General features: G+C 39.8%; 2 protein-coding genes across 2 annotated transcripts in view; one reads left to right on the plus strand and one right to left on the minus strand.

Annotated features, from left to right (window-relative positions):
- Window positions 1-9,450, plus strand: part of B3GNTL1 (UDP-GlcNAc:betaGal beta-1,3-N-acetylglucosaminyltransferase-like 1) — a 126,020-nt gene extending 116,570 nt beyond the window's left edge. Inside the window, exons 9-12 of the mRNA XM_009326138.1 lie at window positions 132-200; window positions 1,992-2,066; window positions 7,503-7,591; window positions 9,446-9,450. Coding sequence (XP_009324413.1) covers window positions 132-200; window positions 1,992-2,066; window positions 7,503-7,583 — 225 coding nt within the window. The 3' untranslated portion in view covers window positions 7,584-7,591; window positions 9,446-9,450. The remainder of the gene's footprint in view (window positions 1-131; window positions 201-1,991; window positions 2,067-7,502; window positions 7,592-9,445) is intronic.
- TBCD (tubulin folding cofactor D) overlaps window positions 8,698-19,218 on the minus strand; it is a 134,784-nt gene continuing 124,263 nt past the window's right edge. The window contains exons 35-39 of the mRNA XM_009326126.1: window positions 17,970-18,059; window positions 16,887-16,974; window positions 14,877-14,986; window positions 11,897-11,981; window positions 8,698-9,583 (exon numbers count right to left, since the gene is read on the minus strand). Coding sequence (XP_009324401.1) covers window positions 9,572-9,583; window positions 11,897-11,981; window positions 14,877-14,986; window positions 16,887-16,974; window positions 17,970-18,059 — 385 coding nt within the window. The 3' untranslated portion in view covers window positions 8,698-9,571. The remainder of the gene's footprint in view (window positions 9,584-11,896; window positions 11,982-14,876; window positions 14,987-16,886; window positions 16,975-17,969; window positions 18,060-19,218) is intronic.

The raw sequence follows: 19,218 nt of genomic DNA on the forward strand, positions 1-19,218 counted from the left end.
GACCAGGGTGCGTTGCCCTATTCCCGTGTTCATTCACATGCCTGTAGCGTTACTTACATAGATACGCTACGGGTGAAATATCTGCTGGTACCAAAGAATGGTATTGAAATGCTCTGCTTCTCTTTTGCCAGGTAACTGCGTTTTGTGATGTTGATGAAAAGAAAATAACAAAAGGATTCTACACCTATGAAGAATCTGAGGTTAGTTATAAGTACTCTTGCATTCTTTACTGTGATCTAGAAGTGTTCTGGGAAATGCGATGAAAGAATACATCACTGATTTTAAATACTGTATAGCAACTCATTTTGATGAGGAGGCCGTGACAGAAGACTAGATAGCTGGGGATTGATCCTGGAATGTGAACCATGGAGCCAGAACTACGGACCTCACACTCACTGAAGTCAGTTTAGAAAGACAAAAATATATATACTCTGGAAGGATTCTGATGATGGGGTAAAACAGTGCCTTCACTGACACTTTTCTTTTAAGTGGGAGTAGAATTTGGCTCATGATGGATAAAAGTCAAATATCTATTAAAATTAAAAAAGCTTCTGTGATTAATTGTAACCTGTCTGTATATTATACCGTATCTGAACAAAACTGATAGGTTCGTTTGGAGCCTAAAATTGAAAGCGGCAACATTTTATTCCCTAGACAGGGAAGCATAGTATTTAGATAGCGATAAACAATCCATATAGAAAGAAAAATGTTGTCGCAGTATTAATTTCACGATAGCAATTAGCTCAAGACCAGGAGTAAAGCTTCATCCAGATTCAGTCCCTACAACAGTTGGTGAAAAGACCGTTCTTAGTTTCACTGGGCATTGGATCAGATCCTGTGAGCGCAGTCTTCCGAGAGTGCAATTTGACATTACAGCTTAGCCAGTCTAACTGCAGGGGTGGTCTGACTGCGCTCGCTGGCCTCAGCCACGCACTCCCACTGCTTTGTTTATAATGGGTCTAGCAATCTTGTGGCTAAAGGATGACTTGATTCAGTTAGCTGATCTGGCAGAAAAGGAACCCTCAAAATAAAAGGTTTTCCAGCAAGTTATCTTGTGAATCAAATTACCCTGAGGTTGCGTGTTCCTTGTATCTGACGGAGTAGGACTGAGGGAGGGGTAGAGGGAGAGGAGGGGCACCTCCTCAGATACAGCTTGTGGTTAGACTAGGGTGACTGTAAAATCAAATTCTATACTGGGAAGATGAGTGCTTTCAGCCGCATGAAAGCAATCGGAGTTCAGGATTTTGACCTGGAATACCGAGGACTCACTAACTACCAGTGCAGTAATACTGTCAGCATATTTGTTACAGATCCTGTGCATTTGTCTTCCTGAGACATACCCATCCTCTCAGATCAGTTGTAAAGAAGATTGTACTGCAACCTGTTGTGAATCCTTAGAAAGTCCTGCAGCTTGGATCCATGGTGAAGTCCCAGCTGAGCATAAGCCATGTAACAGCTCCTACTGAGAGGGAAAGATTCTCCTTTGTATCCACTATTGTGCCTGCTCTGATGCTTCTCTGATGGCACAGTAAGCTGATGCAGCTCACTAAAGTGGCAGAAAATTAACCTGCCAAAAAAAGAAGGAACATATTTTTAATGGGGTAGGCTACTAAAGCAGCATACCTTGCAATCGGATCAAAGAGGGAATTGTTTGGGAAAGGGCTAAAAGCAGAGCTTGGAGGTAAGGAAGAAGCAGTGGAGGAGAGGAGTGAGACCTTCTCCTTTCAACAGCAGAAAGCTCTTCATTCAGATCTGGTGTAACGTGTAACTTCGTTCGAAGAAACACAATTGTATTGAAAGATTATGGTAAGAAAATAAGGGGTACTTGAAATGACTGGCAAAATAATGAGCGGAAGCATGTGACCAGCTGGACTATTTAGCATGAGGTCTCAAAGTAATTTTTTCCCCTTTTAGTGTTAGTAGCTCCTAAAACTAAGCTAACAAGTAATCCTGTGTGCCTCTCTACTGAAGTCATCTGCTTTTTCCTGCAGGAGAGACCAAAACCAAAAATTCCTATATGTCACTTCAAAGACGCAACTCCACCTTTCATTATCTGCGTGAAGCTGGTGAGTACCACCTTTAGCCTTAGCTTTATGTGCAAAATCAGTCTTTGCTCCTTATGAACATGAATTTCTATTTACTGGAAGTAGCTTTTCCCAGAAGCTTCTACTATGCAGCTGAATGGCCTTTTTTATCAAATTGATTGTGCAGAGTATTTCAGGGATTTAAAACAGCAGTGTTAAGTAAAGTAGTATTAAGAATAATAAAAGGTACAGCTTCTGTAAAGGAGCTTGGATCTGTTTTACTTCCTTGCCCAACATTATATACACAAATGAGCATATACAGTCAGCCACCTGGCCTCGCGTATTCCTAATACTGCGCAGCCCTATGTGTGTGTCCTGGCTTCGGTTGGGATAGAGTTAATTTTCTTCCTAGTTGCCTCAGTTGCTGACTGAGGTTAAACCACCAGAATGGCAAAGGCTTGTTTTTTAATTCAGACCTTACACGCCATTTTGTTTGGCACTGCCAATTCTGAAGCCTCTTTTGTGCCTGACTGTGGCAACTTTCTTATTTCAGCTGGTTTAATTGACCTAATAACATAACTAGAAGACGATAACCAGTTATTTTGCTGTTATATTTACAATAGCAAAGCACAGTGGGATAACACAGAAGTTTTAAAGTAAAATAGCAAACACATTCTAGTTGCAAATGCTAGAAAAGAAGTCTCTAACAGTAACTAAAACCTGTAGCTACATATAAACACTGACATTCTAATGCTGTACTAGATCTGTTCAAAGATTGATTAGCCAAATCTCATCACATCTGGTACAGTCTGCTTTTAACTTAGCACTCCCAACTTTACGATCAACTCTGAGATCATAACTATGAGTTGTAAAGAAAGACGGAAAGTACCTTAGGGCATTATCATGTACTGTTGGTTGATAAGCTCTTGGATAAGCTAGTAATATTACAACTAATTTAATTTTTCATACTACATATAATGGTGGGTGGAAGTCCCTAGACAAAACATCTGTGCAACCTGTTATAAAGCACGTTTAATTTGCGAAGCCCTTACAATGAGACTATTATACATCTTGCCTGAAAACTCTGGTCCGTGACTTCAGTTGTGATTTCAGTCTATTTTTCCGCTCACGGCCACTGAGCATTTTCTACTTGCTGATCACAGGACAGTATAGGCCATAGTATATCGTTTAAGTAATACGCAGCGTTTTCTTTGGAAATACAGTCTGACCTACTTGAAACAGTTTCAGAGTTTGTAAAGTTGCTTCTAAAATCTGTCTTTGAAGCAGCTCACTTTTTAGGAGAATGTAAGAAAGTCAGTGGCCTTTCGTATGGAGCCAGACCTCTAGAAACTGCAGGCAAGTCACCTCCTTACCCCTCTCACTTCATGATTGAATTACACAGTTGGCTACTGTGGAAGCTGGTGTTATGAGAGCTGATGGCAAAAACACCCTAGTGCCGAGGTAAAGGAAGATCAATGCGCACGGAGTTCCAGCAGCATTATACACTGGGAAAACAAAAGAGTGGCCAAACAGTCAAGAACAATGCTGGTAATAAACCTGCGTAACAACATAATAAAAGTCCATAATGGAGCTTACCTTTCTACAGATTTTAAACATACTGATACCTGTTAATAATACGAACCTCACGGTACACCTGTGTCATTATACCATATTATTATTTTAATATTACGAAGACAGAGAATCAGGTTGTTAGAAAAACAAATTTATAGTGAAGAACTGAAACCAAATTTTTCTGTTAGCGGTGCCTAATACCTTGCTATCACCTGAGAAACGACAGACAACGTAAGAAAGAAATAAAAACCATAAATATATCCGTACCAAAGTGTAGGAAGTGTAAAACCCAGTGGAGAGAGAAAAGGAATCGGAGAGTCTCAGGAAGCAAGCAGCAGTGCTCCGAGTCCCACTCCAGAACAAAGTTGTCTGGACGTTCCTTTTCTCTACCATCGGGTTTCGCAGCTGATCTTAAGGAATAGTTTTTAGCAACCTCTTTCAGCCGTTGTCATACTTGCTGTGTTTTATTACTGTTGTTAGGAGTCTTCATGGAGGCTGTCAGAACCCGTGAAATCCCACTCTTACTACTTGCAAGGTTGTGGGCGGATTGAAATGGCCACAGCTTTCAGTAGTAGTTTTGTCATGGAAAGTAGTCTTCTACCAAAACAAAACAAGTTGATAAATGTCTGTGGTTTAAAACATCGAGGTATCCTGTCTGCAGCAGCTTTCAGGCTTGTAGACCTGACCACTGAAGGTGGTGCTTTCTGTGCAGCCCCCACGTGAAGCAACAGCTAAAAACAAAACTTCCCACTTGCTTTTCTACATTTCTTCTTCCAACATGCATTTTGAAAGTGGGAGCATAGGAAAAAGCAGGATGGAGGATAAGTACATAAAATATTAAGACTGCATCAAATGAGAAATATTTTTTTTTGCAATAGCTATTGCTGCCTCTCTGACGCTATTCACCCAGATTTATCAAATCAAACTGTGCAAAAAGTGTTGCTGTTACAAGTTAAAGTCCCAGTCTGATGTGAAAGACTACAGCTGAGACAAAATTTCTCTGCAAAAGGGGTGCTATCCTTGCGCGTACTGTGGGGGCAAAAACAAAACTGCTGTGTTTGAGAGGTTACAAATGACCTGTATTTTCAAACTATTTAGGGCAAGCAGCTTTACCCAGCTCTGTGTTTCAGGTCATGCAGCGAGCAAGCATCAAAAACCCCAGCGACCATACGGACATTTCTTGTGTAGACAGCTGTCAGAGCAACAACTACAACTTAGCTCCATGTTCATGGAACTGCTGGAAGTTTACGTAAGGCAGAATTCACTGCAGATCCTCTTAGCTAATTTCTTAAACAAAAGTCACCAACAAATTCCTAAACATCCCAGACTTCCAAATTTAGCTTTATTATTTACCAATGTAAGTTCATCACCATCCTTCTGAAGAAGAAAGTGTCCTGGGGCCTTACTGTCTTTTATGTTGCTGTTCAGGGTAGGGGATTATTTTTTAGTTTTGATACAGACAGAACCTGCGTGTTTACATGCAGCTCTAAGAGGATAATTTTGAAGATTAGATATGTTTATTAAGTGGGTTGTTTGCGAGAAACAACTCCGCTGGCCATGTACTTGGAGCAGTGTTTGCTTATTTATTTTTTTAAGGCAGTTCCTGCCTTGCTAGCATTGGCGTTACTTTGTTACCATATAAAATCATTTTTGAAAAAGCAGCCATCCTATGTGAGCTTTGCTCAGTTTGCATTTGAAAATGGCTTCACAAAGGGCTGTAGCTGAAATTCTGCTCTCTGCGTGTAAGTTTTTGCTGAAGAGAATAAAATCGTGGCTTTAGCTCAAAATTGTCTAGCAGCCTGCAGTCCCACTTCACCTAAGGGTTTGCACTGTGCATTTTCTCTCGCTTTGAGGTAAAAGCAAACCGCTTAGAAATCATGTATTGTGCCCTGTTCTGGCATGGATTCCAAGTGCTTGAAATGAAAGGGATTTTCTATTTTTCTGTCTAGGTAATTAAACTAGTTTTATTGTATAAAGTTTTCAGTAAATTTACTGTTAGACCAGTTATTGTAAAACCCTGCCTTGTTCTGTCACCTCAGTCTTGTGCTCTGGGAATGAAAGATTTGTTTTTAGCTCTCCTGCTTCATTTAGCGTCTGGGCTCTTTTATTTTTTTTTTTTTTATTAACCCTTCTTTACAGCAGGTTGATTTTCCAGCAAGCTGAAACCGCAACTGTTTCGTACCCTGTGTCCTAACTTGGGAAATCTTGGGTTTATGAAATCATTAGCAGAGACTAAAGGTCGTAATCAAGGCCTACATTTCTGAGTAGAATTCCCTGTTGACGTGAGTGGTAAGTTTTGCAGATGGACCAGGGACAGTTTGGGATCTTAACTGAATTGCGAAACTAGGGCCCAGTCGTTCAAAGTATTAAATACCATCAAGTATTCTTCATTTCAAGAAGTAAAAAAAAAAAAAAAAAAGTACTCAACACCTTTCACAATCGGGGCCTTATCGCTCAGATAGGAACTGGTTAACTTAGGTAAGTGGAGCCCTTGTTTTAAAAAGCCTGGTGCCACGGGCCCTTTCCTGCCCTTCTCCAAATTATTCATTAGCTATTCTTATTTTTTTTATGGTTAGTAAACATCAGAGCTCAATTCTGAATTTTCTGACTGGTGGTTATGTTTTTTGTTGAAGTTCTGGATCAGATTATGTCATCTTTGTATTTTTTTGGCATTGCTAGTGAAAATAGAAGACCATGGCAGGTAGATGAGAATCGTATAGGAGAGAGGGGAGTTAATCTGTGCTCCAGAGGCACAGCATGCTCGTTTGGGCAAGAGGTGTGAAACGTACACATGCAGTGTTTCCTTGCCCATTTAAATTCAGGCAGCAGAAACAATGCAGAGGTTTGGAGGAGAGGGGTCAGCTTGTTTTGCTACTAGACTCCCCGATGATGGAGATGGCCGTGTTCCTTGAACGGAAGGCTTCCGAGCAACACCCAAATACCATGAGCATGTTGAGAAGCAGTTCAGCTGATGGGTCCAAGGCGAGCTGGATGTAGAGCCCTCCATGTGAGACAGAAACCTTAGTTGCTGAACTCAAGTTCATTAAAGATCCCAGAGCGATTTTTTCAATCCAGTTATTCTAGCCAAAGCCTGGCGTTCCACCTCCTTTAATTCCACAGTTTCACTTGGGCCATTTTTGTACCTTCCTGTCCTAAACACCTGCCAGTACTGGTGTGCGTTGCTAAAACTTCAATGCTGCTGCTCTGGGCCAACCAAAAGAGCGCTAGCGATCTCTTTACCTACCGCCTGTACTATTGTGAGCTTTAATGCTTTTGGTTTTTTTTTGGTGATGTTCCTGAAGATCAGTAGAATTAACGACTCCAGGAAGGCCAAAGTAGAAATGCTCAGAAACGCTGAAGTGGGGATGTTTTCTTAATGACATCACTGCCTTGCAAGATTGCTCATGGAGCGACCCTACCAGGTTCCTGTTCAGATAATGTAACTAACTAGGGCTCAAAAGGAAACACCTTTAACTGCGTGAAGTATTTCAGTTGCTTGATGAAGGGTTTGTTTCGTCAGACAAGCTAATAATTGTTGAAAAATCTACAAAAATCGCTCTTTTGTCAAACTCATTCCCTTGGTCCATTCTCTGAAAACGCCTGCCTTTTAGAAAACAAAATGTGCAGAGCGCTCTCCGCAGAGCTGTGCTGAGCATAGCCTTTGTGCTCTACACGGCCGCAGGAGAATGAGTTGTCCGATATCCCCCCTCCCAAACATATTAATTTGAACACCAGGTTTTCAGCATACGCTTAATTTTTTAATGGAAACATTTCTGAGCCTTGGTTTATTTATGTTTAGTTCTGCAAAAGGGACTTCCTTCTGTGGTCTGAAGAACCAAATTACCAAAGCCTGTTACAACCCGAGATGAGTTTGGTTGGTCTGATTCTCTTTTTCTTCCCTCGCAGGATTTGACAGGTGGAGCATTTGAAACAAACCTGAGCACGCTGAACTTGAAGGAAGGGATGGATTATTATCACTTTAACTGAAAACCAAGGTAAGGCAGTGATATCGAAGCTGTGTTATCCTCTAGGTATCTGTGTGTAGGAAGTCCAAAGTGTTCAGAGGTTTAGAATTTTTTAGTAATTTGTGCTTCATTAAATTAATCTTTGTGCTGAGTAACCCCTGTCTAAGGGAGGTCCTAGTTACACCACGGAAAATGCTATTTGCTCATTCTACTATTGCACATCACTCGTTTACCAAACTCAGTTTGATTGTTAAATTGTATTTCTAATTTAAATAACCATCAAATACAGGCCATAAGATTACAAGAGGACTGTTACCATAGGGAAGCCTTAAAAATGCATCAAGCAAAGCCTATAACCACTGGAAGTGTAAAGAGAGGTTTCTGTCAAACACTGCCGGGGGCCCTCAACCATTCCCCGCGACTGGCTTACTTCCTGCTACGGGGAGCAGCAGCTGGTGCTTGCGAGGTAAAGCTCTGCACAGGGCTAGTACTGACTCAAGTGTGGCATCCTCCGATTCAGGGCTGCGTGAAAAGTACAGTTGTGTCTGTAACATCATCTGGCAGCCAGATGATGGTATGTACAGACGCTCGCCATTTTCACTGGACTGTCTCAGGTTTTTTTGAATAAGCAGGCTTTACCAACACAACTTGTGTTTTTCTTGCAGCAGGGACCTATAGGTATAACTTTGCAAAGCCAACATCTTTGGAGAAAGTACTAGGAACTTCCATTTTAATGACAGTGTAACAACAGAGGCTGTGGGTTCAGTAGTGTTTCTTCTGCAGTAATGCCTGTAAGCAGCCCCTCCGGTGCGTGCAGCCACGTGGCCAACTCGGTCTGAGGCACAGTATGTGAATGGAGTACTGTCTATTTAGTAGTTAGTGAGTGGATAACACTGATCTACATTGAATTTCATTTGCCAGTCCAGGTTGCAAGTATACTTAAGAAGTATTGAATTATAGAATTTGCAGCTATCTATCTTCTTAAAAAGCAAAAAGACTCTTAAAAAGTGAGACAGGTTGTAGTACACCTGCAGTAGGAGATTGCTGCAGTTTGTAGCAGGTCCTTTACAGAGAAACTGTCTTGTTTATAGCTCCTCTGCCTGAATTTTTCCTTCCTTTCAAATTTTCATGGGGGGTGTGTGTGTGTGTGTATACACACACACAAAGCCACTGTTCTACTTGAAGTGCTGGGATAGTGGGATTTAATTAGAACCATCAAATAACACAGTGTAATTAGAATATCATGTTGCCTTGTGCTGCCCATCACATTAGTCTTACTAAAGAAGATAGATGTTTTAGCCATTTCATTTTCTAGTCAGTAAGAAATGGTCTGAATTCCTAGCAGCTGCTTGAAGCACCGAGTCACCTCTGTATTCTTCAAGGGAAAAAAAAATAAAGCTTCAGTCCTTAAAGCTAGTTTACCACAAAAACATTTGCTTGAATTAGTTATATAAAGAGCTATTAAGAGAGGCTTTGACTTTAGCTGAAGTGAAACCTGGATTTTGTTCGACTGTGACATAAGAATGACAGACTTAGCCACAGAGATGCCTTATGTTCAGGAAGATTTCATTATCACTAAGCGTTGCCATTCTTAACTCTGAAAAACGATTCTTTTAAGAGACTAACGCAGCAAGCCAGGTTTAATACTTCATGTGTGTACAGCAAGCTCAGGCTGAATGGCTCCATTCAGAGTTGCAGAAGTATAAATCACTGACATCAAAAAACCCCAGGTCAATTGTGACAGAAGTATGAAGAGAAACCGCCATCTTGTGGCTACAGATAATGACTTTAAAAACTGAAAACATAATGAAGCTTTGCTGCCTTCATATGGCATATCTGCACAATGCTTTAAGACATAATCTCTGCCTCTTATTTTGTTAACAGCGCACTTCGCAGCTCGTGCTGAGAATCCAGTTTGTCAGAATGCCGCTGCACAAACTCTTCCAGTCCTAATGGCACCCGAACCAAGAGCTTCAGTTCACAAAGCAGCAGCCAGCGCCTGCAACTTCATTATGCTGAACTCTACAAGAGAGAAAGAAAGAAGAGAGGTCACGTGGCGTAGCATGTATCGCTATTTTAACAGTATCCCAATCATGTAATTAAGCAAACTAAATGGAGAATATAGATGTACAAAGCTGTAATATTTACAGTTCTTTTTAACACCTTCATTTTTAACTACCCTTTAATTTGTACAAGTTTTAAAGGGACGATAAGTAAGCGTTGATTTCATGTGAAATTAACTTCATTCACCTTTCATAACGTTATGCTTGGCTTCCCCTGTTGTTTCTTCTCTGTTCTCAGGATATGCGAGCTCTTGAAGAAGAGCAGCAGTGTTGTGCGCTCTTGTGTGAGCACAAACTGGCTGCTACTGGGGCCATCTGGACAGCTGTGAAAACTCCTTCAAGTTCAGTGAGTATCACTCTCAGAGTGAACTCCAGCAGCTCTCAGGGCAGGTGCAGGCTCAACTTTTTGCTAAAAGTTATACTAACTATTTACTTACATTAAAAGAGGAGGAGGAGGTGAAGTTCCAAATTCAGCCACATAACTTCCAGATTTCACGTGATATATTTGTAACCATTCCATCTGGAATATCTGTATGTATTCATTGGGCTATTTCTTACTCTTTTGTTTATATCAGAGACAGTTTTCTCCTAACTTGTCAGGCTTCTCTCAGCCTCCAATAATTAAGGAGTTGAAATAAGTTTTTTTTGAGATCAGTGAATTCATCTTGTAACATCTTCATTTTGAACATAACATTTCTATTAGTTGACTAGAAAACCTTGAAACAGCAATGCTCAGGTCAACTTTTGCTCTGAAAACAATGCCTCGGATGGGCGAGAGGTTCAGGTTCTTGTTTTCCAAAACTACAAAAATGTTAGTCGCGGGTTTCTTAAAATTGTACTAAAAGCAGAAAGCTGTAGACATGTCTCAGTAAGAACAGGAAGATGAGCAGAGAAAACCGCTATGGGGACAGCAGGGTGTCTTTGAAGGTTATTCACAGATGTCTTAAGTATATTTAAAAAATTGGTCAGAAGGCTAAAACCTTTTAATATATGTATCTCAATGACAACTCAAAACATAGGATCTGCTTACATTAGGAAGCATCTTCAGTGTAAAGGATTATCAGAATATCACACAGGAAGAACTGGCTGACCTCGAAGACGTACACAATGTAATATCACAAAGAGCCAGTTCAACAAGCACTTTAAACATGCCGTTAGCTCAGATCACCTTTAGATGCTCTGAAGGAGAAAAGACTCAGTGACTTTCAGCCACAGATGCTGCGGCTGTGAAAAAGGCTAATGCAATTCTGCGATGGAACTGTGCAGGGCAACAAAATAATGCTTCGCATAATTCCAGTCATGAAAATAAACTTAATGGTGTTCAAATATTTTAATGAGAAAATGAAGGGAATGAAGATCCCCTCTGTTAGGAAAAACTTAGGAAAGAAGACTGCACGGGTGATGTTTCTGAATTCTAAACTAATTACAAAGGACAAAACTTTCTGAAAGTATGAAAGCAGAACAATGAAAATTACAAAGGCCAAGAATAAATTGATACCCCACTATTTTTAAGCTTAATCAGTTTACGGAATGGATTATATGCTGTGGAAGCCTGTGATATTAGGGAAGTAGCCGTGAGTCATCAAGGGTTTTCACCTCGTCTTGTAACACTCGAAGTAAAAATAATTTTTCTTCGTAAATTGTCACACATGTTCTCTAAAACAGTAATAATTTGGAGAGAGAGGAAAGGAACCTCTCAGAAACTCTTACCACAGCAGAAAATTTGGTATTTCTGAAATACTGAGCAGATGGGCAATTCCAAACTATCGGCATGAAAATGGAACGGGACCTACATGTGGATATAATGTCTGTCATCTTATGAATGTATTAACGTTTAGACTATATTCTTCCTCTTAGGCAGTGTCAGAACTCTGTGGCTTGCACAGCCGGCCACATTATCATTTCGTCGTTGAAATTGACTGGGGAGTTTTTATCCTCCTTCTTTCCCCAGAAAGGGCAGATGAACAGTTTCTGAAACATCTGTACTGTATTATTTCATTCTTGCTTTTTGTCTAAGTACGATGTCACACCGCAAGTCTGAAATGTTTTCGAGAACCGAGACTGGAAGAGCTTAAGACAACAGTCTTCAGCAATTCCGTATATTCTGTAGTAAGCCGTGAGGACGTTCCTCCTGGTGGACATTGGTACATTCATGCACCAGTGAAGAACTGCATCTGTTGCTCAGAAGCACACAGTAGATTTGGTGGAACAATTGATCATTACTATGTTTCTTTAAAAAAGAAACCCTCAGGAGCACATTTCCGTACTTTACCTTGGATACCAGCTGCGGTTTGGGCACTTTCATGAGATCACAGAGATAGTTGCGTTTCTCTCTTACTACTGGCAATTCAGCTTCCCTGCATGAGGAAGTATTTTCCAGTTAATTCAAAAATTAAAACCTGAAGTTGGCTACGTTACACACAACTTCTTAAGCTATCCATTTTATTAGTATATTACTATGTATGCATCTATACTTTCACGTACATTTCACATTGCAGAAGTTTTTGTTGTGTCACATTTCAAGAAAAATGTCACATCTTTGTACCCTCTTAAGCAAGCCAGAGAAACCATAATGTCCCAGACTATTCTTCTAGGTTTTTGTATTCCAAAACAAGTAACACTTACACATACGACCCTTTTGACTAGAGGTTCGCTAATTTGTTCTCTGAATTTATAGCTCCTTTTTGCTTTAGAAAACTTGATATCAAGAATTTAACTAAATGTCACTGGATTTGGAGAGCATCCTACAATCTATAGAAGCTTTCTCCTGAAATAGAAAATCCAGACCTAAAACTTGTGAGTCTTTTAAAAAGTTTCTGAAATAGCATGATGTCCGTGAGATATTTTCCTCAAGAACTGCCAGTTACAAAAAGCCCCCAAATGCCGAAAATCCATACAGGCAACATTCTTTTCCATCTTGTAAAAAACCTACCGCTCTAACCGGAATGCTGCGAGACTGCTAGTATTACTCACCAATTCAGTAGATTTAGTTTGTTTTTCTAAAGTAACAACTGTAAATGGGCTATTAAAAATTTAACTCTTAGCACATAAACGGAGTCCAAAACTACAGAGAAAAAGCATGAAGGGCAAGTTAGAAGTAACCTGAACTTTTTTTTTTTAGGCACCTTGGACAATTTGTCATATTTAATACCAGAAACCTTCTCGTAGCTAAACAAGAGTTATCGTTTATAGAGTAATTTGTTTACACTCTGAATTACACAATTGTATAATAAACTCTTTGTAGTTCCAAAAAGGAACAAATATGTGAATGCCAGTAATTATCGTCTTCCCCAAATATTAATTCTCATTTGGCTTCCTAATGTTAATGTTTACTGTAATTCAGAATTTACTAAGCTTGTTCTAGCACTGAGAGAGTTTGAGAATAACAAGCAGCTCTCTCTGACACTCAGCAAGGACTTCAAATATCTTCTTTTGTAAACAGTTCAAATCTACCAAGATAAAACAATTAAGTTTTAAGTAAACTAGCTTTTCATCTTTAATCTTAGCGCAACGGACATACTGCACCAGGGAACTTAGAGCAAGCCCTGAACTAAGACAGAACAAAACAGGCAGCCAGTCACACCTTAAAAATGACAAGGTGAAAATAAAATATTTAGTTTTCTGAAGTGGTTTTTCGGAACTATTTTGCTTTGGTTTAGTAACCCATTTATGAGTAGAGCTGTACTACCACGGCTTTTTCTGTAGCAATTTGGTGTGTACCACTTCTAACTTTGGTATTGTAAACATCCCTCTGACAGCAGTAATCTAATCCTACTCAATTGTTTCTGTTAACAAATTCTTTCTGTAACTTCTGAGCAAGCCTGCTCTTAAATTCAGATTTCATAAGCAAGCACTGACTCACACTAAACACAATACTAAACATCAATATGTAGTTAGCAAGTCATTTTAACAATAGGCAAATTGTTGATAACCGGTTCGTCAAATCTGAGACCATTATTCTAATTTTGTACTGGAAAATGGAGAAAAATAGCAGCAGCCACCCCTTTACAATGACAGACTTAGTTTTCTTTTCCCAAATACAAAGTTATTTAAGCTCAAGCACAGAAATAAAATAGAAATTAAACAACAGTTAAATAATGTAAGCATGCAGTCTGAAAACGTGTAAACCACAAACCTTAAGGTATATTTGTTCATTGAACATGTCTAGGTTAATTTTATTTCCATGAAATGTCAATGAAGACAAAAAGTCATTTAATATGATGACTAAATAAATTACGTATTTTTTGTATCTGTCTATTCTCATGTATTAACTTTGACTACTGTTTGAGGCAGGGGGTGGGGCTAGTAGGCCCATGAGCCAGGAGTCGTCTGCAACAAGGAAAAATGTTTAACGTGGCAGCAAAACAAATAAAGTAATTAGTATCTTAAAACTCCCTATTTCCTCAAACACCTGCGGCATGCAGTCTGATAAACTTCTCCAGGTGACTACAATGCACAATGCTAAAATTTGCAGAAGAGGAAAAAACAGTGCCAAAATTATGGTGAGTATTCCCCCCTCCTGTCACTGCAAGGGTGCGGACCGAATGAGTTCCTCCCGCCCTGGAAAGACACTTTGCTGCTTCGGTGAATCTTGCTCATGAAGAACGAGACCCTGTTCCCCCTGCGCTTGGAAGAAGCCAACATTACAGGTAACAGTAGGTAAAAAGAATAATTACATTATATAAAAGTGGTTGTTTAATTCACGCGATCATATGCTTGGGAAACATCTAAACTGTTCCAATTCAAAATATTTGCTTGAGTACAACGTTTGTAGCATTTTGAGCAATGACATTTCATGGGAGGTTTGAGCTGTTCTGCTAATTCTGTTGTTTCCCAGCTTGCAAAGATCCTTCCTTTCCCAAAATCCTGCCAGTGCTCATAAATGCCAAGAAACTGTCTGTGCAGTTGAAGTTTGACTGTTTGCACAGCCCAGTCTCTTTCTGTTTCATGGAGAATTTCCAAGATCTCCTCCCTTTTCATGTTGTTAGAAAAATGTAGATGTTTTACTTTACCTAGTGGTGATTTTATACACACCACTTCCAGTGGGACAATATACTAGATAGTTCTTTAGAACAGAAGAATTCTTTTCAGCAATGCCTTTCTGTCCTAAAGGTGATCAATAGCTAAAACTACGGTATAGTTTCTTACGGCTTCCTTGCCGCCAGCTTTCAAAGGCACTGACACTTTTTAAACTTCAGTGGTACAAACATTATTTCAGCTCTTATGACTTATCTGGCAACAAATTCACTTACCAGTTGGTATCGCTGAGTACGGTCATAACCTCATCCATAATGGCAGGATCAACTACATCACTGTAGGTTATCAACATCTCATAAACTTGACTGGCTGTCGTCTTCCGTATCTATGGGGAAGAGGCAGCGGAACCCTTAGTAAAGTATCCGGAGTCCCCTGTGGAAGAGCCCAGTGCCATTGCTGGTACCGGTTCTTCACACTGACCATCATTTTACGGTGGACACTTTGTAATACCCAGACCTACAGCCTGTCCAAGCCTCCGATAGCGATTTGCTGCAGGAAGGGACTTCATTTCTGCACCTCAAGGAAATGCATGCTACTACAATTGGTATATTTTCATTAAACTTTGGCGGGATTTCAGATTAAGATCTGTCCCCCACAGGGAATGAATTAAAATGTTTGAGAACGGCCCAACTGGAGCATTTTTCTTGAAGTGACTCACTGAGCCAAAGTCCGGCTCTAACTTGGTTGCTGTAGGCCCACAAAACAGATAGGTTTCCCAGTCTGGAGATTTTAAGAGTCAGCAAAACTCTTTAAAAAACTGTTGGGAGACAGATGATGACGTGAGCAACATTAGCTTTTTACACTCCAGTTTCCGGAAGCGGTTAATTTGCAAGTATTTTTCCCAGAGCACTGTTTAGTTGTGATGTTGGTGTGCATAGAGAAGAAGCGAGCTAGGCCGCTTTCTGAAGTACAATGCGTAGAAAGATACGAAATGGAAGACAGCAAAATTGCAACAAAAACAAATTCTGTTTTTTTTTTCCAAGAAAGCCTGATGATAACCAAAGGAATGCAGAGAAGTTGTAGAGTTATTTCTGGAGTAGTAGTGCCAAATTAAATTGACCCATCTGTAAAAACAAAACATGTTTATGATGTAAAATACCAATAAAACATGAAATTGAAATGCTCTCTCTCCAGATCTTACACTGTGCCCTTCCTGCAACGGATTATTCATGTAGCAAGTACACACAACATGGAAACAGTTGGACTAAAGATCTGAAGTATCGAACTTTGCTGAGTACCGTATGATTTTAACCTTATCAAAAAGTAATCGGTTAGAATAACCAATGTTGGTTTGCATTGGCCAGTCGCCAGGCTATTCAATGTCTTCTCAAACCACTTTACGACCTCATGGGTTTTCACATGCTTTTTATGTGCCCTTGCAATTACTTCTGACAGCCTTTGTTTCTCCTACACTGCTCGGCTACAGATGCAGCTTAATGGCTGCCCGGAGCAGGCGAGGTGCACTCGCTGCTCCTCACTCACTCACAGGAACACCCAGAAACGTTCCCAGGTGAAACCCTTGTACTGAGCACCAAAGCCAGAGCGCGCTGGTTTACGTGTTTGGTTGTCGCAGCAGCTGTAAGTCAGGGCTCCCAGGTCTTGCACAGTGAACACAGCCCCCCTCTCAAACACCTAAGTCAACAAAAATTTTAAAGGACTACAATAATATTATCCCACACATGATCTTCTCCCATACATACTGAGCAGTAACTCGCGTTTTGTGCCCCGCTTCAGTTAGTTACATGAAAAAGGTAAATTACTGATAAACTTTCCTGGGTTGCACAAGCTTTTGGCACACCTGACAAAAAGAACAAATACGTTTTTCTTGAACCAGAACTACTACTGTGTTGCCACTATGAGAAATATTGCAAAACTAACAGTAATTGATCCCGATTGGAGCTTTCAGGCACTACATAGTGAACAGATCTTCACTGTGCTGGGTGCTGTGTAAAAGAAACAGACGGCTTGGGCACCTAAATTGCTTCTAATTTAAAATGGTAAGGACAGAAGGTGGAAAAGCAGTATGTGGAATAGCCAGGTACGCTGCAAGTATCCGTAGCCTGTTTCAGGTGGCAGCATTGCAGATAGCAGACCCTTGAGATACAAAACCTATTATCTACATTAAAGCAGCATTCTTTTTTAACAGATATTAATGTACTTTAAATTATTTTCTGCTTGTATTTTAAATAAAATATTTGATAATGCGCAACGTCTTCAATACTTACTACAGGAAATGGATGGCAAAGAAGGAGAAACAATTGAAATAGAACTTTCTCTCTCATGTCTCCTTGAAATTGAATCAGGCCACAAAATCTAGAAAACGTAAGGAAAAAAGAGATTGTGTGTGGTATTTGTGTTATAACTGCAAAAGTACATTCTGAGGATCAGAATGAAGATGTGTATCAGAAAAAAGGGCAGGAGGGGAAGCTTCGCTACCGCCAGGAAATCTCAGCTGATATTCTAAATGCTGTGGGAAAGCAAACACTGAGGGTAAGGGTACTGAAATCCTCGAGGGTTACCGAGATGCCACACGTCTATGCCAAGTACAAATCCGTTCTAAAGCTACTGACCGGCAGCACCGAAGTCTGCGCGCTAAAAACCACATGTGAGTCAAGCTCTCGCACAGACAACAAAAGGACAGGGCAGGCTCTTACACGAGGCGGTTAAGCGTGAAAGACAAATTAGAAACGTGGGCAACTTCTCATTTTGGGCTTTCTTGCACTCTTAAGACATTACCAATAAAGAAGTGAAATTGAAGTCAGTAAAATCATTGCTTGACATACCTACACCTGAATAATTTTGCCAAGTTTCTGCCAATGAACCTTTGTTCAGCTTTGCAAGGCTTTGGCTTTTTTTTCCTCCTCTCCTTACCCAGTATTGTCTTTCCTGACTGGTACATTTTTGTTTTGACTTCTCTGCTCCTGAACTGAGGGCTTTTACCCTAAAGCCAGATAATAATTTTGCAGGTGTTTTCAGCTCTTTCTAGTGCATATGTAAGATCTAATCAATTATATTTATTTTGCATTGGCACCAAGTCAGGCTCTCTACAAGCCAAAAGCAAATGATTCACTGCATCTTTAAGAATATCAACATTTTAAAAGTAGTTAAATTTTATCAGATCCTTCACGTGTTTTCACCCCAACCACCCAGAAGTACGTGAAACTTTCACAACCTTGTATTACATGTATTTGTGTGCATTTTTCATTTAGATTTCACATGAAGCAGACCTAGCTGTTACATCTGGTATGTACTGTACTTAAATTTTCTTCACTTTTATAAGCAGAGAAAAGACTACTTCATTAACTCACACTCCTATGCTGGAGCGAAGCTTCCGGACGTCTTTGGATCTTCTGATCTCTTCTTTACAAAGGGTAAATAACTTCACTGAAAAGGGATGGCTGAAAATGGGAAAGAAAAAAAGGTGAGAAATAGATTTCGATAGAATTTCAAAACACATTTAATGATTGTAGAGACGCCAAATTACTATTCAAAGGAGAGGAAAGACACAACGCAGCGCAGTACAGCAGCACACCCTGCTTTAGGTGGACCTTTGGTAAAGGCGCAGGCGCGTTTGGCCACCATGTTACCGGGCAGGGAAGAGATTAGTATTAATTATTTACATTGCTACTACCTGTTCGCTGAGGCATGAACTACATTTACATACATTACTGAATGATATCATGCATATCATTCAGTATATGCATGATAATCGGTTAGCCAGGGCTTGTGTTTGCAACAAAGCATGGTATGATCAGAAATACTATGTCAGGAATTAAAATAGTCTGTAGCCAAATACAAATTATTTAGTCTGTGTATCATTGTGGTGCCTTGGTCATTCCCTAAGGTCTTCAACCAAACATTACATGAAAGGGGATGAATGTTGTTCTTAAATACTCCACCATTTCACAGCCCAAATTCCTTTAGTGATTCCAGACAACGTAATTAAACACAGGGCTTACAGTTCTGTTAAGTGTACGAGTCATGAAGCCATCTTTAAATATATTTAGCAAATTCTTTTCTTTTTCCAGAGTCTGGGAAACGTGATTCTCACAGCTCTTTCCCAGACACTCATACAAACACAAGTATTGTTAGTATATTCCAAGGATCTAGTAAAGAGAAGTAAAGAGGGAGTATCGCTTTTATTTCAGTACAAATTATTTAATCTTTTACTTGCTACACTCAAGGCTGAAGTGCCATTGATGCAAAAGAAACTATTTCATATTTGTCTAGTAAGCACAATTACTTCTAGCCTGCATATTTTGGAAACCTCACTGTATTGTGTGTGTAAAGCAGAAAGCAAAACTAACATCTGTTTTCTGCTACTATGATTCAGAGCTGTGGATAAAAACTACTCAGAAAAGCTGCGTAGTGTAATCTGTTGAAAAACGGAACATTTAAAACGAGGTTTATAGGAGCGACAAGATGTTTTGTTAAGTTAATGCACCTTGTTATGTATAGTTTTCCAGACAAGAGTTAGTGTTTTTTAATTACTTTTAAAAAAATATTAACAAAATACTGGCAAATACTGACTTGGTTAAAAAAATGGAACAAACCATG

Source organism: Pygoscelis adeliae, unplaced genomic scaffold (genome assembly GCF_000699105.1).
Source record: "Pygoscelis adeliae isolate BGI_AS28 unplaced genomic scaffold, ASM69910v1 Scaffold61, whole genome shotgun sequence".
NCBI lineage: Eukaryota > Metazoa > Chordata > Aves > Sphenisciformes > Spheniscidae > Pygoscelis > Pygoscelis adeliae.